At 37.9% G+C, this 25717-nt stretch overlaps 2 protein-coding genes across 4 annotated transcripts; one reads left to right on the top strand and one right to left on the bottom strand.

Moving 5' to 3' along the window:
- The first annotated feature begins 175 nt into the window (after positions 1-175).
- Positions 176-10577, top strand: LOC132097547 (lysine-specific demethylase 2B-like). Of its 2 annotated transcripts, none has more exons than XM_059503333.1 (10): positions 176-475; positions 5006-5272; positions 5566-5709; positions 5967-6053; positions 6578-6886; positions 6972-7978; positions 8796-8959; positions 9059-9220; positions 9348-9566; positions 10080-10577. In XM_059503333.1, exons 1-10 carry the CDS (start codon positions 419-421, stop codon positions 10268-10270), a joined length of 2607 nt encoding a protein of 868 aa, XP_059359316.1. In that variant the 5' UTR covers positions 176-418; the 3' UTR covers positions 10271-10577. The 2 variants fall into 2 exon arrangements, with proteins under 2 accessions (XP_059359316.1, XP_059359315.1); XM_059503332.1 differs by having other exon boundaries at positions 177-475; positions 6569-6886.
- A 2340-nt stretch (positions 10578-12917) lies between these two features.
- LOC132097550 (E3 ubiquitin-protein ligase RNF34-like) lies at positions 12918-20746 on the bottom strand. 2 transcript variants are annotated; one of them, XM_059503336.1, is made up of 9 exons: positions 20610-20746; positions 19050-19268; positions 17975-18162; positions 17675-17876; positions 15407-15469; positions 15088-15289; positions 14876-14905; positions 14654-14695; positions 12918-13689 (listed from the first exon to the last, which is right to left on the bottom strand). In XM_059503336.1, the coding sequence occupies exons 1-9, from the start codon at positions 20613-20615 to the stop codon at positions 13505-13507; spliced, it is 1137 nt and encodes a 378-aa protein (XP_059359319.1). In that variant the 5' UTR covers positions 20616-20746; the 3' UTR covers positions 12918-13504. The 2 variants fall into 2 exon arrangements, with proteins under 2 accessions (XP_059359319.1, XP_059359320.1); XM_059503337.1 differs by lacking the exon at positions 14654-14695.
- Positions 20747-25717: the final 4971 nt, after the last annotated feature.

The following is a 25717-nucleotide window of genomic DNA, read 5'->3' on the forward strand; positions in this document are numbered from 1 at the left end:
AACCGCAGGGCGAGACCTTGCTCTCGGATGGTAATGTCAGTAGTTCTTTGTGTGCAGCAGTGCTGCCCCTCCCCCTTCATCGCCCACCCAGACCCACAGTACACAGTGTGCTCTTTGTAGGCAAGCCTGTAACTGGATGCCAGGTGGTCTGTGATTGGCTGAGCCAAAGACCCATCTCTCCCCCGTTTTCTTTTTCTGGTGCATATGCATGAGATAGCAGGCTGGTGTGTGTCTGTGCAGCTGCCTGTTTCAGACAGGAAAAGAGAGGGAGAGAAACAGGAGCGAGACATTGGGGAAGGTTAGAGGAAGAGGAATAGAGAAAGGAAATCGGGTGAGGAGACTGCGGGTGACTGTGATTAGGGGGGTTGTAGTCATGTCTATGTTCTGTTTGTCTGGCTGGCTATGAGATCAGGCAGCCATGGCCATGTCACTGAGCGCCGACGATGAGGATTACGACTCGGACACAGCCGAACAGGTCAGCACACAGTCTCTTCCTCCTCATACACAAACACCCACCAAACAAACAATTAGCCACCTTCTCAGGTTCCCTTCCTTGTAGCACCATGGCTCTCAAACAAGGCATCCTTCTCCTTCTGCTTTCTTCACCCTCCTCACCATCTTTCTTTCCGAAACAGTTTCTGGGTTTTGTTTTATTGCATTAGTATACTGTAAGAACGAAAGGTTTCCATGTGACAGGAAGGGGAAAAAAACTCATACAACAGAGAAAAGTGGCTCTGTCTTATTGTTTGTCTCCATTGAGCTTCAGCTATATGTAGTAATTGGTTTGAGTCATGTGTGCCTCTTTCAGAAAGGCTTGTTCAAGGAAAAAAGCATGTTCCCGTTGCTTTACCTTTGTGTTTGGATGTGGTTTGTACTGGTTTGTCTCCTTTGTTTTGTTGGTAGAACTCAAATAGTAGCTAGTAAGTAGTAAAATGTAGTAGCAAGACTTTTTTTGGGGTGTGATGTTCACACATGTGCAGGGTTGTTAAGGAGTAAATACTGTATTAAAGGAGGACTTAAGTTCCTCAAAGCAACAGCATGACTGGACATGTGTTGCCCTTAAGTTCCCTTCCCAAGATGCACTGCTGTTTTCTAGGAAATAGAACAACATGCACGGTTTGTTGTTTTTAAGTGAGGACAAAATCTAGACTGCACTGTAAAAAAAAAAAATTGAAGTTGAAAAAAAAAATATTGGAGTATGTTTTACAATAAATTACTTTCCCAGATTTTCTACTTCAAAAATCCAAGTTTAATGTAATGTGTAACTTGACATTTATGTATAAATGATTGTGAAATGTACTAGTAATTTGTAAGTGAAATGTGTACACCACCTGTTTTTTTTTTGTTGTTGTTTTTTGCATCCATTTGAAAGGTTCAAAAATAACTAAGGACAGTTGTATGTTAGGTGTAGGATTTAATTTTCTAAGGGAGCATAACATACAGACTTCTGCAACACCTGTGCATTTGCTAGAAAATTCTTGAATTTACTCAGAAACATATTAGTTGAAGCACAGTACATGTTGGTGTGAGGTTGCATGTGGATGTTATTGAACCAAGTAAGCCACATGTGCTCACCAACCACACAAATAATGCATGCATTTCAAATCTCTTAATCCTTGTCGTTACATATAACAGGGTACCATATCTTTGAAAACCAGTTTCTATGTTGAAGACTGGGGGGAGGGGTGAAGGAAAGTGTGGGGGGAACAAAAAGAGGGCCCGGCTGCTCTCAGGCCCCCTGTTTGAGTTCATCTTGAATCTATAAGTCAAAAGGTATATTTGGTAAGACTTTTTATACATATGTTTGGTCTAAATCGGGCATGGGACACATTGATCCTGGAGGGCCGTTGTTACCCTGCAGAGCTTAGCTCCAACCCTGAAAAGAAAAATACCTACCTGTATCCTGAAGACCTTGATTAGCTTGTTCAAGTGTGTTTGATTAGGGTTGGAACTAAACTCTGCAGGGACATCGGCCCTCCAAGATCAACGTTCCCCACCACTGGTCTAAATATATGGTCACATTTTGGTTGACCAGCTTTGACCTCGTTGCAAAAAACACATAGGGAAAGATTCCCCTCACACAAAATTCCATATTGAATTCAGATGAATTCCTATTGAAAAAAAAAAAATCCTAGCAAAAAAGGTCCAGTGTCAGTTGTGAATAGTGTAGCAATATATATGAAGCACCATTCACAAAGAAGTCTGTTTCAAACCAAGCAGTTTTCTGTTGGTCAGTGTGGTAAATTCATGTTATCAACTTGAACCCTTTGCAAAATCTATGTGTGGAAATCTTTCGCCTTCCTGATCACAAACATGACCAAACCATAAAGCTTTGTGCAATTTGTTAAATAAGTCAAATTTATTAGTGCTTTCATCTCCAAATATTTGTTTCATGGAGCATCTAAAGGTCAACATTTTGTAATTGACTTGTTCTTCACTGTTGTGCAGAGGCGGTAGCTTTAATTCTTCTCTAGATCACTATTGCAATGAAGCCTTATGACTCATTGTGTCTTTTGATTTGTGTCATGGCGTGGGTAAAATAAAGTGCCAGAATTAGACATAAACTCTCACACATGACCATGAGCAAACATATTCACACAGACTGTAATTATTCTTCTGTTGGAGTGTACACAAGATGATGTGGATGTAGCAATATGCTTCATTTGTAAGTGATGCGTTCAAGTCAGAAATGCTAGAAATTATTTTTTGTGTTGAGCAAGAATGAACTGGCTTTAAATTTGGGGGCATGTCAATAGATAACTATAGTATTGAGCATTGCAATATAGTATATAGCCATGTTGTATTATAAGATGGTAAGATCATTGAAGAATAACAATAAAGCCAGTCAAACTTAATTTCCCATCATTCTCTGTGGAAGCACAAGAATGATAAAAATGAAAAAAAAAAAAAAAAAAAATACACATGTAAAGCATAATTTACAAACCTAAAGTGCACCTTTTCTTCATTTTGCTGCACTTTCACTAAAAGGATTCCTCTTTGTCAGGAAGTGGACAGTCAAGAAAGGAACATGAAATTGCCCAGCATGTCAATTTTATTGAGACTAAAATAACTTGAATGGACATCACCGCACAATTATTATTTCCAAACTCACAAGCAGGACTTGAATGCAGCCGCAAAAGATGATGACGCATGTGGATTTTTTCAGAAAAGAGAATAATTATGTGTGACTTAGTCTGGAAAATGCGTGACTCTAGAGGTAATTGTATGATGATAGGAATGAGGATCCTGGCTGATGTAACTTGATGTTTCTAGATGAATTTTGTAGAGCACTCGGATGTAACGATTTCTTCATGACCCTATAGAAGATTATTGATTGGTTGAACATTACAGGCAACCTGCAGAAGACATTAAATGGAACGAGCCTCCTCAGAAAGTACAGTTTGTGCTGTTTGTTTATTTATTTATTTTGCTGGACTCACAGATATTTGTAGATATATCTCACATCCTTCATATCCACTGATGGTGCAGTGCATAATAGAAGAGTAACTGGAGAACGTCTGGTGTTGTGCTGTGTTCAAAAGGTCTGATCTAGGATCAGCTACATCAGTCCAAACAGTCATTTGTTTGAGCTGGAGATTACATCTTAGGTCCTCACACGTGTGTAGCCTTTGGACAGCTGATGAATACTGGCTGTGATTCAGCATTCTTTTTGAAACTACTATCTCTCATATTGGGTTCCACACTCGGTCAGTGGCAATAGAGGTCACAGCTGTGATGCATCACTCCAAAGCACCAAAACACTGCTGTGCTCTATAGTAAGCATTCTTACAGTCAGGAGCCTGCACCTCTCTGCAGCTCCCTGAATCTGTTATAATGAAACATAGCGCTGGGGAATGGTTGTGTTCCAGTTGTTCTGATGTCCTACAGGATTTTGCGAGAACAGGAATAGCTCTACAACAGCATTTGATCTCAATGTCTGAAACATCCCATCAAGATGAATATAATATAGTATTACAGTGCTACTATTGAGTCTTTCAAAGGAACTGTCTGCTAGGAGAACGAAATCATTAAAAAGAATCTGACGTTAAACCCAGTAGTCAACCACTTCCCCCTTCTGAGCCAATTAAATGTTGAATAGAAGTATTCCTTCACTCCACCAGTCAGCAGGAACTGCTGTGTTGCCATGGTTACATTGCAGAAGGACAGACTTCCAGTACTGCACTGCAGTTTGTGCATGCGTTGTAATGTATTCATTATCTGAGGTGGAAGGCAAGATAGGATTCCTCTGGAGAGGGTTTGTATCCCATGTGTAACCAGAACAAATTTGCTGGAATCCACTATTTCTGCTGCTTATTACTACGTTAGAGAGCAATCACAATGATCCCAATAACAGAGCTGCCATAATGAGGTTCCTAAATTGGGTTATATTCCAACAGCTGAGCTAGTAAGAGAGGTGCATAGTCGAGTTAGAAGTGATGATAAACAATAGCAATCAAATGTTGTAAATCGCAAGGCTGAAAAAAATAAAGGATATGAGCATAGGCTAGATCATTTTAAAGCATAGTACATAAATCAAGCAGGAGAGTCACACGGGGATTGTGGGTGGGTAAACAGACAATAATAGGCACTGGTAAGAGCTTTGAACCATGAAGGGTTGTATAATGTACAGAATAATGTCATTAGAGAGGAGCACCTATGATACTCGACACTTATTTTTTTGAGCTAATCACATGTGAACCAGGTGCCTGTGCCATTTTTTTCCTGCCAAACAAATGGTGAAAAATACCATGTTGGCTTAAAGTACACATTTTACATGCTAGTTTTAATGGAAACATTAAACTAACAGCAAGTTTAGGTTATTAACATCCAGAAATACAGCTAAATTACCTTTACCATCAAATCTCATACAGAATTTGAACTAATATACTGACAAAATCAATAGCTTTTCACTTCTGTTCCCAAATGCCTAGTGAGGATGTTTTATAGGCTGTAATCCTTTTATTATATTATTTAAATTTCCATTCTTAATTCTTTCCCCCATTAGCAACGGCTGCCCAACAGACCCAAGGCCAAAATGGCTGCATCAACAGCAACAACTCCAGCAGCATCCACTTCTTCATCCACTGCAACAGCGGTTAAGCTGCCGTCCAATCGAACCTCCTCCGGAGCTCGCCGTAGACGCACACGATGTCGAAAATGCGAGGCATGTGTGCGGACAGAATGCGGAGAGTGTCACTTCTGTAAGGACATGAAGAAGTTTGGAGGACCTGGTCGAATGAAACAGTCTTGCATTATGAGACAATGTATAGCGGTAAGGAGCTCAATTCCAGCAGACACCTACATTGAGCCTGATCTAATGTATGAGGAACTGGCAGAATTCCATGGAAATATATAAATTCAGACATTTATCAATGTCAATCAAATTTATCATTTATCAAACTGAGATTCAGAATGTATGATCGAACTGGTTGTAATGATGTCAGACGAATGGTCCATTAATTTGTAACATTAATAACAATTTTTTTTATCATATTTTATTGTGTATGTGTATTTTGTAACCACACATTTTCCAAATTGTTGATATTCTGGATATTAAATCCACAGCCTGTGTTACCACATACAGCAGTATGTGTAGTGTGCGGTGAAGCTGGAAAAGAAGACACACTTGATGATGAAGATGAAAAATTTAATGCCATGCTCATGGAGTGCTCCATCTGCAATGAGATTGTCCACCCAAACTGCCTCAAGGTCAGACTGACTGAACTGTAACCTAACCACTAGCCCAAGAATATAGTTCTAAAGTAAATGCAAAGCAGTCAGTGTATACTGCGCTCTCTTTTGTTTTGTGTAGGCACAAAAGAATGAAGTGATTGGGCTAAGGTTGCATGTTTGTGGGTGGCTCTGACATTTTTTAACACCTTTAAGTTCCTCTTTAGTGTGTGGTGGTGTAGTACATTCACATACTTAGTGAGAGTGTTTGCATAATCGATCTCTTGCCTATTCAGGTGAAGGATGCAGCTGGAGTAGTAAATGATGAGCTTCCTAACTGCTGGGAATGTCCAAAATGCAATTACGCTGGGAAGACTGGAAAAGTGAGTATTTGGGGAACAGTGGTAGAGTGGTTTGATAGCATACAAAAAAGATTTGCATTTGAAAAGAGATACTATTTGAGAAAGTAGTGGAGACAGTGAAGATGAAATGTGGTTTACAGTAAAGCGGTGATATGTATATGTTTTTGTAATTTTTCAAATTCATTTTACTTTTTGAACTTTTGTTAACTCGCATATTTAGTTCCTGTTTAGTTTTTGACAAAAAGCATTAAAGGGCCTGCGTTTCTCATTTGGTAGGACAAGCCCATAAGTAAACTGTCAAACCAGATCTTGATGCAAATATAATGCAAATATACATGTGTTGTGATCATTTTAATTCAGTTCAGTTAGTGACCGGCTGTCAGGCTATTTCCATTAATGCAAACGCTGAAATAAGTTTACAGTTATATTATATTTGTCATACATAGGAAGTATATCATACCAATACATGCTTGATGAACAATGTATAACATTCATAAGGTATAAAGTTGTCTTTTGTATTTTCTTGCCACTTTTTGGCCTGCAAGCAAAAACGGGGCCCAGGCTTTAAATACGCATCCAACCTGCCAGGCTCCCTGCTGAGGGAGCAGAAAGCAGGACGTGATGGACGAGAGGAAGGGGACCAAACATCCACAGGTGCTTCATCCATTAAGAGAAAGAGTGAGAGGGAGGAAACTCCCAGACTGAAGACTGAAGATCTGACATCCCGTCTTCCCCCAATCTTGAGCCCTAGTGGCCTGCCAAGACCCCGATCTGAAGTGCCCAACTTCTTGAGGAAGAAGAGGAAGTTATTTGACGATGATGAAGAGGAAGAGGAGGCTTGTGCTAAAAAGAAGGTAACATTCGCACAGATGTGCATTATTTACATACACAGATCTGCTGTAGCTTTTTCATTCAGTAACTTTATTGACATATTTTTAGCCGAAGAAACCCTGGAGGCTTGAAGAGCCTTTGATTCCCAAACTCTCTCACATGAAAACAGAAGAGGAGGAAGACAACTCTGATGAGGAGGAAGAGCGGCAAGAGAAGCGAGAACTGCCTCGTCGTTCATTTAAGAAAGACTATAGCACAGTAAGAAAAGAGGAAGAGCATGATGAAGAGAGAAGGGAGGATAGAGATCCACCTTTCAGATCCCTAAAGGAGTTTAACACCCTCCGGAAAGAGGACAACCAAGAGGAAGAAAAGGACGACGACGATGATGAGGAAGAGGAGGAGGAAAATAATGGCAAACAAGGCAGGGACAGCAGCCCTGCACTAAAGAACATCTCCTTATCGCTTGAGAGCGATGCTTCACGGTGCAGCTCCCCAAGAGCAGGGCCAAGCAGCGATGGTAGTGAGACTCAAGAGAAGGCACCACGTGCTCGGGCAAAGCGACACCGGCGCAAGCCCCCTAACCGCCAGCTCAGCGCAGAACTCAGCAAGCAGCTCAACATGGAGATCCGTCGCACCGAGCATTCACTGGCCAATGAGAACCAGCAGCCACTCAAGAGTGAACCTGAGGACAGCGAGAATGAGGAACCAAAGAGAGGCTTACGGAATGGGACTGCAGGGAATGGAGGAGGAGGTGGAGGAGTAGAAAGAGGAGCAGGTGTAGAGGGTGGAGGGGAGCGGCCACACTTACGAGCAAGGGAGATGAATGGGACATCTTGGGAGCTGCGGCACTTTTACCCTCCTCAGATTACCCCACTTGGCTTGAACCGCAGTTCACCTACAGTCAGACCACTTCCTGCACGTTCACCTCCCAAGTGTGTTCAGATGGAGCGCCATGTGATCCGACCACCTCCAATCTGCCCTCCACCTGATAGGCTACCACTAGCTGATGGACGCAATCACATCGCTCCCAGAGAAGCATGGTTGACCATTTTCAGTCACCTGAGCCATCGTGAACTCTGTGTGTGCATGCGAGTGTGCCGAACATGGAATCGCTGGTAAGAAAAACCTAAAGACTTTATCAGTAAGCCTGTCCCAGATGCCATCCTCAATCCTTGTGGTCCATCTGGATTAGTTTTCACCAGGGGTGCAGAACTTAGTTCCTGGAGTTTCTGCCCAGCCCTGCAGAGTTTATCTTCAACCCTAATTATACACACTTGATCTACCTAAACGGGTCCTTCAGGTCTATTTGAAAACTACTTGGTATTTGTTGGAGCAGGGTTGGAACGAAACTTTGTGGGGCTGCGGTCCTTCAGAAATTGAGTTCTGCACCCCTGGTTTACACTTTGTGTCTCCTTAATAAAAAAAAAACCTGATTCAGGTCATCAGCTCATTTGTAGAAACTCCAAGACCTGAAATAAGCATGTGAGAAAAAAGGAGACATACAAAATGTGTAGTGTTGGAAGTACTCCAAGAACTGGGTTAAAAACCATTGGAGTAGTTCAGCGACCGTTGAAAAATCATTTGAAATTTGTGTCAGAACGACATAAATAGAACGTGGCAGCAGTTTACAATCAGGGATTTGTGGTTTAACACCACGCCACATCCAAGTAGACAGCATCACTGACTATAATGAGTTCTATTGACTGATCTATATATAATGAATCTCTATTATAGATCAGTAGTTCTATAGTATTTTGCCGTGCCGCTCGCATCCAGTGTAGACACGTTGTTAGGAATCATTAGTTGTTTTCCCTTATAAGGATTCACGCTTCAGGCACACCCCCAAAAAGACATGCACAAAGGCCAAGAGATTTTAAGTGCCATTTTGGGACCTATATGTAATTATTACAATTACTTTTTTTGTTGGTTTAGGTGCTGTGACAAGAGATTATGGACTCATATTGATTTGAAGCGTTGTAAATCCATCACCCCACTGATGCTAAGTGGGATAATTCGCAGACAGCCCATCACTTTGGATCTGAGCTGGACCAACATCTCCAAGAAGCAATTAAGCTGGCTTATTAACCGATTACCAGGTCAGTGTTCATTTGAGCATGTATATGGATCCACATCATCTTAATTTACAGTATGTACTTGTTTCTAATCGCACATCTAACCTGCGTGTTTGGTTGCAGGACTAAGGGTGCTTCTCCTATCAGGCTGTTCATGGGTGGCCGTTTCAGCTCTCTGCACATCCAGCTGTCCTCTGCTTCGTAATCTAGACCTGCAATGGGTGGAGGGGCTCAAAGACCCCCAGATGAGGGACCTACTATCTCCTCCGACTGACAACAGGCCAGGTAATATACAGTACTCTAGATTGATTTGCACACATCCAACTTCCACCTCACTGAACTCGGAAATGAATTTCTACTAGACAGTTACTTACTCAGATGGTGCATTCTCTACTTGGGCTTTCTCTAACAGGTCAGATGGACACACGCAGTAAACTCCGGAATGTTACTGACCTGCGTCTGGCTGGTTTGGACATCACGGACAGCTCTCTGCGTCTCATCATTAAAAATATGCCTGTACTCTCCCGTCTGGACTTGAGTTACTGCAACCATATCAATGACCAGTCAGTAAACCTGCTGACTGCTGCAGGGACCACCACTAGAGACTCCTTAACTGATGTCAACCTTTCTGGTAATTGCACTGGTTAATGCCATTTGTAATTGTGACGAGTGGGGCGGGGCCGAGAGACGTGGGAACAGAGCGAGGCCGGTGGAGTGATTGGAGATGAGCGACACCTTTTCGACCCACCGGTCTCGAGTCCCACGGAGGAGATGGAAGGATATAAAACTGGAGCGACGACAGTGAAGGACGAGAGAGGACCAGGCCTGGGTTTTAGTTTGACTCCTTACCTGCCGATAAACCTTCTGGTCTCAAATCTGAACCATTAGGGGCTTGTAGGCAGGAAAATGTCATCACCACTTAAAATTTACAAAATAATTGTTGTCTGGTTCAGAGAGATACCTACAAATTCCCAGGCATTTCAGTGAAAAAGGCATATCAAGTAATTCTGGATTCGATCTATGAAAAAAAAGCCAAGTAGTTTAAATAACTTTCCTTTTAGAAGGGTTCACTGAGTCTAATGCTTAAAAAAGTTAATTCTCCCTCACTGATTACTGATCTCTCCTTTCTTGATGTTCTCTTTAGTGTGTAACCGGGTCACTGATCAGACGCTGAGCTACTTCAAACGCTGCGGAAGCATCTGCCGCATTGACTTGCGATTTTGCAAGCAGGTGAGCCGACAAGCATGTGAGCGCTTCATTGCAGAAATGTCGGTCATCGTTCCCTTCCAACTGCAAGAGGATAAACTTCTCCAAAAACTTCACAGCAACCCCTAGTGTCTGGGAGGAACTGAACGCCAATCTAAAATGATACCATGTATCAGATGCACTCATGTTTGGATTGAAACTGGATTCACACATTTGAAAAAAAAAAAAGCACTGCAACACATATGTGGACAAAGTGTTTGTCAGCTCCTTTCAAACTGGAAAGAAGAGCAGACATATTGTACTTAAAGGCACATAATTCTGCTCCTATTTGAAATGTTGTATCCAGCAAATTCTGTTAATCTTTGACGAGATTATACTTGTTATTACCAAGAGATTGTATTTAGTAGGTGGTGTGGTAAAAAGTAGTGGACATATATATATATATATATATATATATATATATATATATATATATATATATATATATATATATATACATATATATATATATATATACATATATACATATATATATATATATATATACATATATATATATATATATATATATATATATATATATATATATATATACATATATATATATATATATATATATACATATATATATATATATATATATATATACATATATATATATATATATATATATACATATATATATATATATATATATATATACACATATATATATATATATATATACACATATATATATATATATATATACACATATATATACATATATATATATATATATATATATATATATACATACACACACCCTCTACATACTCACTGGATGTTTGAGTTGGCATGATTGTACATTATTCAAAACCCTCCAAACTGTTTTTTTGTTGTTGTTTTTTTATTATTATTATTATTTTTGTATAAAAGATGTATCAATTCAGATTTGTGCTGTATTTGGTTCAGTACTGGGTATATGTATTGTTCTTTTTTTTTTTTATATATATATATATATATAATGGAATTTTTAAATATCTCTGTCCATTTTATGTCACCAGTATTGGAATATTCCAATCTGATCAGCATTTGTCAGTCACAAACTTTGACTGCTTTGAATTTCAAGTTCCTGCTGTTCGAATCTCAGAGCAGATATAGAAGTGAAATGTTATTTTGAGGTCTATTTATAAAACAGTGCCATATTCCATCTGTGTTTTACACAGCTGTAACAGGCAAAACTTCAGCTAACAGTATGACTCTGTAGAGTTTGGTTCTACACGTGTTCGACCAAACAAATTGCTGAATACGTATTCCAGCTAGCTCAGTAATTTTGTTTTGTTCAACACAATCAGGTAGGTTTTCATTGTTTTTTCCATGATGTTAAGAAAGACTTTGAACATCCATGCAGTATGTGTCTATGAAAGTCATGTGTTTGTATTCCTTCCACAGTGATTATTATTGTAAAATGGTAACTGTGATGATTTTAATGGTGTATTATTGTGAGTTTGTCTCAGGATGGTGACTATCAGAAAGAAGGAGCGTGCCATCTGATCTAAGCCACCATACTTGTACCACTATAAATTAAGACATTGTTTGCCATCTAAAATACTCTAATGTACATTCGGCTATTTATATTTGTATGTAATAATAAAAAAAAGAAAGATTTTACTGTGAGACATTTGAAAAGTGCAGTTATTTTCCAAAAACAAACAAAAAAGCACATCAATATATACAAATGTACCTGTATTAGATTAAATATGCAATTTTAAATGTTGCTTAAAGCAGGGAACATTTTCAATTTTAAGAGCCATTGGTAATCTATATTATTTTCATAATATTTCACATAAGTGAAAAAATAGAAAGAAAACTGGACTTAAATGTAACAGTACAACAATTTGACATTTAGGATTCACAATGCAATACAAATCTTAGCACTTTTAAGTATCACAAGGGTAACTAAGAACATACAAACTGCTTTGTCTTGTTTGTTAATTCTATATTAAAGTAAAAGAGCAACTGACCAAACAAAGCAAATTAATTTTTAGAAAAATAAACTTATCTGAATAGGCATACACACAGGAATAAGATATGTCAGGTTAAACAAGGATGTAATGAATCTGAATATATAGCATAGCATTACATGAATCCCTCATAATCTAAAATGCCACAGAAAAAGAGAGGCTGGTATTGCTGTGGTGTCTGTATGAAGCATTCATTTGTGCAGCTCATGCTTGTCAGCACTATGCAATGTGCCACGATTCAATGTTTAATAAGGTTTATCACACAAGTGAGTAAATGGCTACAAAATATGGGTAGATCATTTCAATAGGCAACTCTCAAGTGTTGTCCTTATTTTCATTTCATTATCTTTAAGGTTTCCCCAAATTAAACATCAATTCAAGTACTAACAATTACGGAAAAGCATCAGTAGTGCACTGAAGACAGAGATCTGCATCTTTTGGCACCTAAATCATTCCTCTTATTTTACACTGTGCATTTTGATTAAGTTATTGTTACATAAAGTACACATTTACAAATTATATTGACTCACAATTACAATGTACCCATTTATGGTCCTACTTTGCATACAAAACAGTTCTACCCCTTCTCATTTATCACCACTTACACTGATTTAACAACAGGTTTCTAGGCTGGTTTTCCAGTCACATACTCAAAAGTCGCATGACCCGAAAGAACAGTGGTGACTGTGAAACTAGCAAATGTTCTTAAGACATTTGACAAAGAAAGGAAGTCATATGATGAAAAAAATAAAAATCAGGACTGCTGAATCCAGAGAAGAATGACCACAAAACATGTTCATTATGCCACTTATGAAATCATTGACTGATTGTTACCAGTGTCATGTTATAAGCAAGTACAATGTAACTTATAGAAACTCCAAAACTTTGTTCAAAATTTCTACACAATTCAAAGGGGAAACAGAAGCCCATTCACAGATGTTGCAACAAAAATGGAAGAACAGGAACATTCAGATCCTTCCATCCTGAGTTATGGTGCGTGATGATGAACACACATGAGTTATTCTCATTCTTTTTGAGTTTCTCACAGTGCTCGCATGCGACAGGTGAGCAGAATGTCTTCAAAGCTGTAGGACATCAAGTCAAGGCTGTGAGGTGTTTGTGCTGAACAATTGCATATTATTACAGAGCCTCTTTGAAGAGCTTGCGGAATGTTTTTATTTAAGCACTTATTGACAAAGCCATTGCAGACCACTGTCTGAAGGCTTCCTGAAAACAAAATAAAAATGTTATCTTCCACACTGATCCAATGTAAAGACGGGGCACTCGCTGTGCACTTCCTCACGAGTCTCTAATGCAAAATGGTCTGCAGGTGGAGCGGGATGTTCTGCCAGCAGCATTAAGACTTGAAAACATGCACAGCCCTGATAACATATTGTCTGCAGATAGGGCATTCGCTCATGCGCTTCCCGCATTTCGTACAGGTGACCATGTGACCACACTCCAGCAGCACGCAGTCTATTATCGCATCCATACAGATGCGACACAGGTTGTCGTCATTTGATAACTGGGGTTTGCAACCATCTGCAGTGAGAGAGAGAGAGAGGTTTCAATGCTACAGGTAAGGACAGGATCTTGAGTAAACCCCAATGTAAACTTTGTTTTTTACACATACGATTTGCTTTGATTTATCTTTTTATCAGTATCACTGTTTCAGTAATAAAATAATAATAATAATAATAATAATCATTTTGGTGCATCAGTACATCCCAACTAGGGCTGCACGATATTGGGAAAAAATGACATTGCGGTATTTTATTTTTCTGCGATATATATTGTGATATGAAATCTAATCAAATTTTTTTCTTACAAACAAAAATGGGGTGAGCACACTTACATTGTCATTTTAAATGATTTGAACATCGACACCATCGTGTCAATTGATTAATATGCGTGAGGGAGAGAGAGCAAGACAGAGCTCGTGTTGTTTGAAGACGGTGAGCGTGCAGCCGGGGTAATGATAAACTTTCACTCTATGATGGTTAAGCTGTGCAATTAATCCACGAATCACATTCGTCAAGGGCCGGGGAGCAGCTTGCCCGTACAGTTAATGAATAACGGAACAACTACGATAGCCTACATCGCACTTCCTGCGATGAGACTATCGTGGATTCGTACATCGCGATATCGATGCTTAAACGATACATCGTGCAGCCCTAATCCCAACTCTTGCATTATGCAGTTTATTTGAACCCTAGTTATACAACATAATCATACTTAATGAAGGGCACAGATGGAATGGGATAATGGGGGTAAAACATCACAGAAAATAGTTTTTTATGACCCTTAACCCTACCAGTAAGATGCATTATTAATCATTTATTGCAGTATAAACAATGACACTACTTTTTCTTTCCTTAATTCTTTGAGAGTACATGCTATCCGGCAGTGGCCATGCAGGGAAGGGGTTTGAGGTGCAATGACATCACAAACTTCAGTGCACTGGTGAGTGTGACCAGGAAACTTTTCCACCAATCGCAAGCCTTACCTCCGATTCCACCATTGCAGATTGAAGGGGGATAAGCTACCACTTAACCAGGAGGAGCAAAGCACAGCTATTAGACTCGGCTATGAGTTCAATAATTAAATAATCCATTTAATTTACTGTCAAAACCTAAGCTGATCATTAATGAAATCAACTCCTAGACCTAAAAAGGCAATTTTTAGTCTTTGTATGAACTTTAAGTCAGACTGTGAGGTAATTTCCTACCTGCAGTGATGGGGTTGCTCACATTTTCCACTGACAGACAAAAAAGAAAAAATACATTTTAGGAAAAATGTTTTCAACAATATTTTTCAATTATTTATTAATTATTTTTTCAATTTACGTACAGTTGGCAGTTATGTCAAAAAGTGAATCTTAGACTTTGTGCTGCTGTAAATATGGAGCAGTGTTAGTGCAGCTCTGTGTTTAGAACTCACTAGATTTGCGATTGTCCTCGTTCTCCCGGTAAAGCCTCCTGACGCGCTCCACCAGCTCCCACTTCTCACAGCAGCCGGAGAAGCTCACAAAGTTCCTTGCCAGGATCTCCTTTAGCTGCCGTACGCTCAGCTGCTCCACGTCATCTAGAGATGACAGGTCTGACAGAGAAGCTCTAGCTCGCCGCTGTGTCTGAGGACTAACCTGATGATAAAACCACATTATAGTCATATTGTCAATGCAATTTAAGAAATTATTATATTCAATAATTACCGGAAATGACCATGTTATTCCTTTTTTTCACTAAGTAACTTAACTCACCTCAGGCATGTGTTCTGTCTGGTCAGTGTTAAGGAGTGAGACTGAAGTGGTGTCCTCAATATCCTATCAGCAAGAAATGTTTACACAGAAAAAAGTATAATTAGCCATCAATGCTAAGCCCCTTATAGCTTTAGCAAGGATTCCTGCCACAAGTAAATAAGTAAGAAGTACAGGTGCATCTCAATAAATTAGAATGTCATGGAAAAGTTCAAATGGAAAACTCAAATTGTGAAACTCGTGTATTAAACAAATTCAATGCACACAGACTGAAATAGTTAAAGTGTGAAAGTATACATTGTGCTGGTATGATTATAGGGCCCTATGATTTCCGTGAAGCGGAAAACGCGGACGGAATAGCGGAATCCATCCATAAAAATGGAATTCACAAGTTTAACGTGGAATGACGCTTGCGGTGATTTCAACATCTGCCGTCTCACTAAATGAGCACGAAAACACATGAAGAAAATCTCCAGAACTCCTCTGAGAGTCACTTCATGAGCATTTGACGGTTTGAATTGAGCAAAAGCATCATATCACATGCACAGAATTGTAAAGGTATTCACGGCAACCTGTCAAAATAAAGGTCTGGTTTGTTTTGAAGTCTATTTTTCAGTAGAACGTACATAGCTTACTAACGTTACTACAACTAAAATGAAACAAACATTTTTTAAGGAATAATCACACAACATTTCTTCCATGTTTTAATTTTAATAGTAAATCCCCTTTGTTCGCCAAAAACAGTTTGCTTAATTTTCAGTAATTAAAAGATAAATGAACTTAATGTAAGGTGCCAGGGAAAATTCCAAGTCTTTTTGTCTCATATCCGGATCTCAGAGATAAGAGCAAATGGTTTATAGCTGCTAATTAGTATAAGGAATGTGCATTAGATAGTATATGGATTTCCCTCGGGTTAGAAACATAACAAGATGCACCTGTATCTTTCAAGTTTGGCTTCATTTCAGTTCTTGTTTTTGTTAATAGAGGTATAAATGGGTTGAAGTGCACTTCCAAAGTCAAACCAGTTCTGCCACACGCCTTTAGAGAACTAACTGATTTTACACTTCTGCTCTCTGGATCAGCTGAAGAACAGACCATGTTTGACATATACTGCATTATACTGCTCTTGTATCTGAGTATATGCTTCCTACTTAGTAGGAAGTTAGGAACATAGAGCAAGTATTATGTTTCAAACAACACTATGCTATTATGGTCACATGGTTTTGTCATATTGCATGTTTAATTAAGTGCTGTACAGTTATCATCTTAGTGAAAAAGAACATTATTTCACACTTTTCATTCAACTGTGTAATGTTTTAGTTATTAAATGAATAAAATGTAATACAAATTAAGTAATTTAAGGAAAAACAAGCTTATTACTCGCAGTTCATTTAACACACATAAGAAGCTTGAGTCAAGTGCATATATATATAAAAACATGTATTTTGGAATGTATGTAAATGCGTTGTTCCAAACTAGAGCAGGGTGATATGTGAAAAACAATATTTATCAATAATCACCATACAGAATATCTGATATCTGATTATGGTGTCTACCTGCCATGCTCACACTGTGACTGTGTTTCTGTTATCAGATCTGTTTGAAATTAAATTTCCTTTTGTGAGGAGAACTGTTGAAGAAAATCTAATATTAGATTCACAATGTAAGAGGACATTTTTTAGCGTGATTCTATCAAATTTAAAAACATGGCATGCGTCTTCAGTAAATATTTTTTTTCTTATAACAGTGTTATATATAATAGTATAATAGTGTTCCTGTAGCTAAATTGGTAGAGCACTGCGCTATTAAGCGCAAGGTTGGGGGTTAAATTCCCCGGGAACACATGATATGTAAAAAATTGATAGCCTGAATGCACTATGTCTGCTAAATGCATAAATTAAAAATTTAAATTTAATTTAAAATTTACATTTATAAGGTCCAATGTTTCTCTCTGATTTTTTTCTGATCTTTTTGCAATTATCACCAAGTTAGATATATTTCATTTTGCCTTATATTTTAATTTCCTTAATTATAACATTTCACTATTTTTAAACCTGCAGTCAAGCTATAATGTTTATTAAACATTTAATTTAATGGAGCAGCCAACACTGGAAACTCTGACAGCGCTTAATTCAACAAATATTTAGAAACAGGTGCAGTTATACACAAGTTAGTATTACTACATACCTTTTGCTGTATAAGTACTCCTTTTACTGTAAGTTTTTTAAATGAGACAAATCACTACCTATTCCAAATGAATACAGGACACACCTGATTGGTGGACTCCGAGCTGTTGCTCCTACTGATTGGTTCTCCGTGAGTTGAAGTGTGTGCTGAGAGAGGGGATGTGGGCTCTTCAGTTGAAGGTGGTTGGCTATACAGGGGGTGTGTCTGCAGAGACGGTGTGTCTGGATCATCCTCACTTTCTGTCCCTTGGTGGCAAAGTACCAAATCCACAAGGTCCTCCTTCTCCCTAAGAAAGCATTCCAACATCTCAAAAACACTAACAGTATTGTCATAATATACCTTATTATTAATAATGCTCACTTTCTAACATCTGTACAAAAGTACCTGCAGGTATCAGTGTCAATGTTGCGTAGTGTGAGGTACTGCCGCAAGTCTTTAACACGCAGACGCATGAGCTGTGGACGCTGGAAGGAAGTGCCCTTCAGCAGATGACAGGTCGTGCATCTGCGCAGGTTTTCCTGAAGTACCGAGCACAGCGAACAAAAACTCTTCTTACAGTCACAACAGATGTGCTACAGTGGAGAAAAAGAGAGAGTCTGTGCTGAATCAAACCGACAAAATGCAGGGTTATAAGTGTACAGTAATTGTCATTTTAACTGTAGTGTGTTACTCATTATTACATTTAAAGTTAATATAAAAAATTTAGTAAAATGCAACTTCATTATTACAAATGTGTAATTACAAATACATTTAAATACATGACAGACAATTGACACTGCATCCAGTTTTAGTTTACCATAAATGCTTGAAATTGTCAGAAGTACATTTAAACCATATTTCAAAGATGTACTAAAGTCCTACTTATTTTATCTAGAATACATTTTCATTTATTTGCAAAAATAAAAAGATTTGTGCATTTTAGTCCATGCAAGTTGGTGGTTGAGGAGAGAACCCCCACATGAGTGTAAAGTGCTTTGGGTGTACAACAATACACAATAAAATGCTATGTAAATGCATCATTCATTCATTCATTCATTCAAGTTACATTCGAGGTCATCTAATATGTGTTACCATATACCTAAAATTGTCCAAAAACATTTTAGTAGATTTTAAAAATGTATTCTTTCTCTTCTTTGGAAAATAGGCCAAAAATATTGAGGACTCATCTTGCATGCAGGATAGTATCAAAATGTTTGTCAGATCAAATGATATACTGAACAGAATGAATACCACCCAATAACCTTTTTACTCAGGCTATGACTCCAATTTTGTTTAAAACAAGTACAAGCCTGTCAACATGGGCCCAACTTCCTGATTCAGTAGGACATATTTCAACATGACAAAGAAAATTGTGTTTGTCAAACTGTTTCATGGCGTCCTTTAAATAAGAAAAGTTTTAAGGTTCAATATGCAAAACAATGAGATTGAATGGCAGTGGCAGGTGTGCAGGTCGACCTACCCTCCTCCTAAAGACAGAGAAGGCTTGTCCACAGGCCTGACACACCAGACTGGTGCTGGTGGAGTTGGTGGGCGGGTATGTGGAGTATCCTGCAGTGGGAGCGAAACGAAACGGGCCCGCACCTGCCCCAAATCCTGGCTGCTGCCCTCTCACGGCTCCGGTACCCATCACCTCATTCAGCAGACCACAGCATGATGCCCACATGGACGAGGCCCCCGCCTGCACAGAAAACAAGACTTTAAAAACATACAAAGACAGCGATGTTCAAAAGTCTTTTTCAAACCTCTGAGCTTGTATTAAGAGTAGGAGTAGAACAATACATACAAGTCATGATTCAATACACAATACTGACCTCGCGATACAATACTTTTATGACATTTCAAATGATTCTTTTTTCAGAAATGATTACTTAACCAGGAAACAAACGGTACTGTTTCTTAATCAGAATAGAAATATCCATAATTCTGCATTGCTAAAAATTCAGAATTACGTTAGATATGTTAACACTCTGTCCCTGACTACATACATTAAAAAGGTTGATTTTTTTGTCATTTATTAATGCATTCTTTATAGATGATTTCAGTGTTTAATATTCTAAATTATACGTTCACATTTTTTTCAATTCATGTGCCCTCAGAATCTTTACTCAAAATAATTTCGCATAAATTATCCATATAAAACTTTAATAAACAAGGGAACTCAAATGTGTGAGCTTCTAGGTTTATCATGTTTGATGCACACTTTATATGTACATTGATCTTTATTTACATAAGAATAAAGACCTAAATTAAATCGGTTTAAACCTAATTTATGTCAACGATACATGATACATATTGTTGCTATCCACAATACATATTATTGCATTTTTGTATTATGCAATATATTGTTGCACCTCTAATTAAAACTCCAACGTGTAAAAATTGCAAATGTGAGTGTATGTGCAAAATAACAACTGTAAGTCTGAGCTGCTGTGCCTTATTATTCAACATTCAGAATGTCCTGCCCTGAAATAGTTCCCATTGACTGAGATCAATCCCATTAGAGATGGATGGGAATAGGGCTAAGCCATAATAAGAGATTAGTGTGCTTTAAATGACTTCTGACTGCAGCCAGAGCTCTTAGTGACACTCAACAGAGTAACCATGGTGTTTTTATTTTCATAGGGAACCAACATGATAATCAACTCCCAATTGTCATTGTGTGGCACAGTGAAGGATCGGTCCTGTTGCTGGGTCTCACCTCCCAACAAATGAAAACATGAGAGCAGAAGAGTTAAAAACAAACAGCCACATTAATGATCATTGCATTTAACACTTGAATACTGATATTCAACACATAAATTATATTAACTGTTAGATGATGATTGATACACATATATTTAAGACGTCATCAATGCACAAAATCACACAACGCAAACATGCATGAAATGCTAAACTGGAAACCAGTTGTTACTTCTCGAGCTGATAGCAAAGGCAGCATATTATTAATGCTAGCATGATACGCACAGCCAATAAAGAAACAAGTTAAAAACTAAACGAGTATGATGAGAAATGACTGTACCTTCATAGCAACTCCAGGACACCGCGGGGAGTCACCCAGCTGTATGTACAGACAGCCTGGCCATTGCTTATGAACGGCTAACTCTTCATTTTCAGTCGCGGTCTACAGCCGCACCAGGATCGCTATGCGACTGTAATGAAGCGTTTTCAGCCAATCAGAGCGATGGAAACCCTGTGACGCAAAACCAAACAACCAATCATCTCTTACCTCCAATAGTGCAGCGGTATGAGAGTCTTCAGAGTTCTTTATGCTTTATTTATTACACTTCATGGAATGGAATTGTTTTGTATTTGTGTGGTTTTATAATTTTAGCATGATTGTTTGATCCTAGGTGAAATTAGTTTGTTGTGATAAAATATAATTATTGTTAAACATGTATTTATTTGTATACCACCTAAGTAATGTTTATTATTTTACTGGATAAACCGATACTGTATAATTAATGGTGTCACTTGAGTCACAGGTCACTGTTGCTGCTCTAAAACATGACAATCAAAAATTGATCAGTACTTTTTGATCAACTTAAGTCAAAATGAAAGATTTTGTGTTGATCAGAATCAACATTGTTGTTTAGTAATATAAATGTGTTGCCAAACTGTAAGATGAAGTTGTTTTTGAACCAGTTTTAGTGCTTGTGAACAGATCAATAAATTCCCAAGATATATTAATATCATCATGTCCCCTTCAGGTTAATTGTGAATCCAGCCAGCATCACTGCTCTTCTCTCTCACCTGCACATAGACCATGTGAAAATCTTACTTTCAGATGACTGTCTTTGACACCCATAGACTGTATAAAAACAGTAACACCGTGTCATGCAACAGAAATATTCTGACCATTGGCGACCTCTATCGTATGTCAAATGAAAATAACTTTCTTCATTATTTTACACACCCCTGATTCAACTTTTAAACAAGATTAGCGTATTTTGTCTCAGGAATATTTATATAATTATCTGAGTTATAACTTAAGTATGTCAAATTATAATAAGCTATATGTTGAAAAATAAATAAAAGCGTTGTTGTCAGAGCTTGTTTCTGTAGGCGCCAACGGGAATCGATGTATCTGCACTCTGCATCGCGTACTAAACCGTAACAGCAGTGTTGCCAAAAAACCTTTGCCGCGGGCTGTTTTTCATGTTCGCGGGTGGAAGCGACCCCAATAACGTGATATGTAGCACCTGGAATGCATATTTTACCAGATGAACCTCGCCAAAAAACGTATACCCCCACCCCCCAACAAAAAAAAACACTGACTTAAACGATTCGGACTAAATCGGTCTCGAGATTCATTCAACCGCGAACTGTATTTTTCGCACATAAGTTATCCGACTCGCAACGATCCGCGATTTCAGCGCAGCGACTCATTGCAATGAACGGTTCACAAGAACTTCACTTCGTGAAGCTGAACAGCGCCAAAACATAATCGATTCGTCTGTGCTCTACACCGCGCCCTGAAACGTAACAGAACTGACCTAAACAGACCTGGAGGGTATTTTAAAAGAAACGTCCGTCAGGTTTTTAGCCAATGATACATATGATTGTGTTCACTATTATTACTAATCTAACGCTTCAAACATAGTGGTTATTATTATAGATTTCCACATGTAAGAGTGGTTTCAAATTTCCATTATTGCATCTAAAACGCCGTTTAACGTTATATTTGACCATTTATTCTAGCTTATGCTATAACAGCGTAGTTATTGTCGTTATTAAATTAATAGATTTTAATGCACCGATATACTTCCTTTTGCTTGTCCTTGAAGAATATAAGTCCAGAGAGGCTATGGCCAGTGTGCATGATGACAAATGGGGTTGTTCATGCCAATATAAAGGATTGGGTGACTTCATACAAGATCTCAGTATTAGCTTTACTCTATGAGATGTCCACAACCAAACCAATGGCGCTTCTAGACAGAAGAACAAACTCATCCTATACCTTTACAACAGGTATGTAACGTTAGCATCTTTGTGATGCTTACCATGTGAAAAAGGATACTTTAAAATACTTGGTCGTCGAAATTAAATTAAAATGTAGCTATTAAAGTTTACATTTTTGTCAGAAATATATGTAATATTCCTAATTATTTTGTCTTGTTCTGTATGTATAAAGTTTATTGCTACTTTTCTACTGAACTATTTAAATGTATTTGTATTATACTTTTGTAACGATCAATTTTTGAATTTAGTAGCCTTTTGAAAATACATTATTGTACAGATGTGTCCCTTATGGCCAACTTTTTTTCTCCCTTTTCAAATTTCAAATCACATCAGAAAAGCTTTTATTTGTAATAAAAATTAAGGAAATAATCAAAAAGTTGAAAATAAAGTATCAGGCAGGGTTAAGGTGGGTCTAGGGCTTTTGTCCCAATTATGTATATATATATATATATATATATATATATATATATATATATACAGGGGCGTAGTTTATGGGGGGGGAGGTAACCCCCCCAATATTCAAATCCATCAGTTACAAACCCCCCCCCCCCCCCCCCCCAATATTTCAACATGAAAATCACAGAGGATCAAATGAAAAATATAATATGAAAAAATAGAATTCATTTATTTTGTAAAAATAATTTTGTTCCTAATCAAATGTGAGTATGTCATAATAAATTCAGACAAAAAATACTCCCCCTCCATTGAACCGATTGGTAAGGCCCAACCAATGAGTCGCACTTTCACCAAAACAAGCGAGTGGTGTTTGAATGGGAGAGCACACGGTTCATGTTAACGCCAAAAATGAAGAGAAGCGCTGCACAGCGGACTATATTTAACTGCTGGTCAGAGAGGGATGCAAAAAAAATATAAAAAAAATAAAGCATGTACTGAGAATGAGGTATGAGAATATTGTGTAATAGTTAGTACACACCACATATATTTTAGCTAGCTAATCCATTGCAATGTTATTTAGCTATAACTATCAGTAGCCTACCTATAACAAGTTACCAAAGCAGCTGTCTGTTTTGCTAGTATATTTTTCAATAGTGTCTGTAATTATCAACGACAAAAGTATTCACATCGGTGTTTGTTTTCTTACTAAATTAATCTAACTTTTGAACGAATTGGATGAATTAACGATTTAAGTGGCTAACTCATTAAAACAGTGAAACACTGCCGCCTACTGGCGGTTTCAATACTTAATTTCTTTCTTTTGATAATCTCTACTATGTTAGAATTTTATGAATGATGATTATACACAAATTTCATAACGTTATGAGGTGTATAATCTCTTAACATGTTTTTATAACAGATTCGAGGTAAATATAGCTGCAGGGTTGAAAAGTCAGCAGAGGGAGAGGAGGAGCAGGTGATCAGGTAAAGAAGATGCCATTCAATCAATAAAATAAAATAGGAAACAGTATAGAAAAACAGCAGCTTTGTAAATGTAGGCTACACATTAATGCCTTTAATGTTTCAAAGATGTGTTTTCCTTTAGAAAAAAAATTAAAATGCATTAAGGTGGAATGTAAAAATCTTAGAATAAATGTCTAAATGTTGTCTCTTTCATATTTGTATATGTTGAATTTGTAATCAGTTAAAGCATGTTGCCAGATAGATAGATAGATAGGAAGAAATAAATTGTCCAATAACAATACACATAAAAAAAAAAAAAAATTGAAAAAAATAACGGGCAGCATACAACGTTCAACCCCCCCAATGTTCAAACCAAATCTACGCCCTTGTATATATAGATAGATAGATAGATAGATAGATAGATAGAATGGAAAAGTTCCATTTCCATTCCTGAAATGGAACTTCTGCAAGATTCTAGTGAGTCCTGAGGGCCAGGTGGTGGGTTTCTGGAAGCAGGAGGAGCCCGTAGATGACATCCGAAAGGAAGCCAGTGCTTGTGCAGAATATCATATTGAAGAAGAGACAGGAACTTTGATGTGCACAATATCTCTCAGAGACTCAAAAGTGAATCATTGTGCACGTTTATAGATCCTTTGTGTTATTTTGGTAAATGTGAATAAAACTGGCAGAAGATGTGTCAGTTAAGGCCTGTCTTTGTGTGCTTGTATATATGTGTTAATGTTAATAATTTGGATTTTTGTGAACGGAAGTATGATTTTGAAAATCAAAATACCTTTTAAAATGTATTTTTTCCAAGCAAGCTGGAATATTTAAAGATCCATGCAAATGTTTCAAACCACTTTTCTGGCATGTGACAAGAAAACCATGAAACGATCAAGATTGTAATTGTATGTTGTTCTTTTGGATTAAACTAAGTATTGCAGATTAATGCAAGTAATTTTTACTAAAGATTAAAAAAAGGCAGTCTTTAGGTACTTCGATAGATTGTGAAAGTTCACTAGTATTTGAAATAGTCTTCCACAACCAATATTAACCTAGCTGAATTGATGTAAAAAAAATAAATAAATAAATAAATAAATAAATAAATAAATAAGGGGAAGTCGTGGCCTAATGGTTAGAGAGTCGGACTCCCAATCGAAAGGTTGTGGGTTCGAGTCCCGGGCCGGCAGGAATTGTGGGTGGGGGGAGTGCATGTAAAGTTCTCTCTCCACCTTCAATACCACGACTTAGGTGCCCTTGAGCAAGGCACTGAACCCCCAACTGCTCCCCGGGCGCCGCAGCATAAATGGCTGCCCACTGCTCCGGGTGTGTGTTCACAATGTGTGTGTGTGTTCACTGCTCTGTGTGTGTGCACTTCGGATGGGTTAAATGCAGAGCACAAATTCTGAGTATGGGTCACCATACTTGGCTGAATGTCACTTCACTTTCACTTTTTTTTCACTTTCACAATAAAAAGATAAAAAATACAATAATGTATTTTTGTCCATGTCCACTAGATGGCAAAATCGTCCAACATGACAAATCTCTCTCTCTCTCTCTCTCTCTCTCTCTCTCTCTCTCTCTCTCTCTCAGTTTGCATGGTTGGTATTTTTGCATTTGCTTCATTTTAATACAATTAACTGTGATCGATATGATGGGCAGTACAATGTGCGTTATGTATGATGCATTAGCCTATGTATTGTTGTAAAACGTACTAGTGAGCATTAGTATTTAGTACTACGCTCTATGTAAAGGAAGATTGTAGATGTACATTAGAGCAATCAAAAACAGATGTAGTGTTTACGGTGT

The sequence above is a fragment of the Carassius carassius genome, chromosome 21 (genome assembly GCF_963082965.1).
Source record: "Carassius carassius chromosome 21, fCarCar2.1, whole genome shotgun sequence".
Classification (NCBI taxonomy): domain Eukaryota; kingdom Metazoa; phylum Chordata; class Actinopteri; order Cypriniformes; family Cyprinidae; genus Carassius; species Carassius carassius.

Coding starts and splice junctions, on each gene's coding strand:
- LOC132097550 (XM_059503336.1), bottom strand. Junction 15,470..17,674: donor GCTCGGAGTCCACCAATCAG/GTGTGTCCTGTA, acceptor TCTTGCTGATAG/GATATTGAGGACACCACTTC. Junction 13,690..14,653: donor CTGCAATGGTGGAATCGGAG/GTAAGGCTTGCG, acceptor CTCTCACTGCAG/ATGGTTGCAAACCCCAGTTA.
- LOC132097547 (XM_059503332.1), top strand. CDS start 419: ATGGCCATGTCACTGAGCGCCGACGATGAGGATTACGACTCGGACACA. Junction 5,710..5,966: donor TCCACCCAAACTGCCTCAAG/GTCAGACTGACT, acceptor TTGCCTATTCAG/GTGAAGGATGCAGCTGGAGT. Junction 9,221..9,347: donor TCCGACTGACAACAGGCCAG/GTAATATACAGT, acceptor TTTCTCTAACAG/GTCAGATGGACACACGCAGT.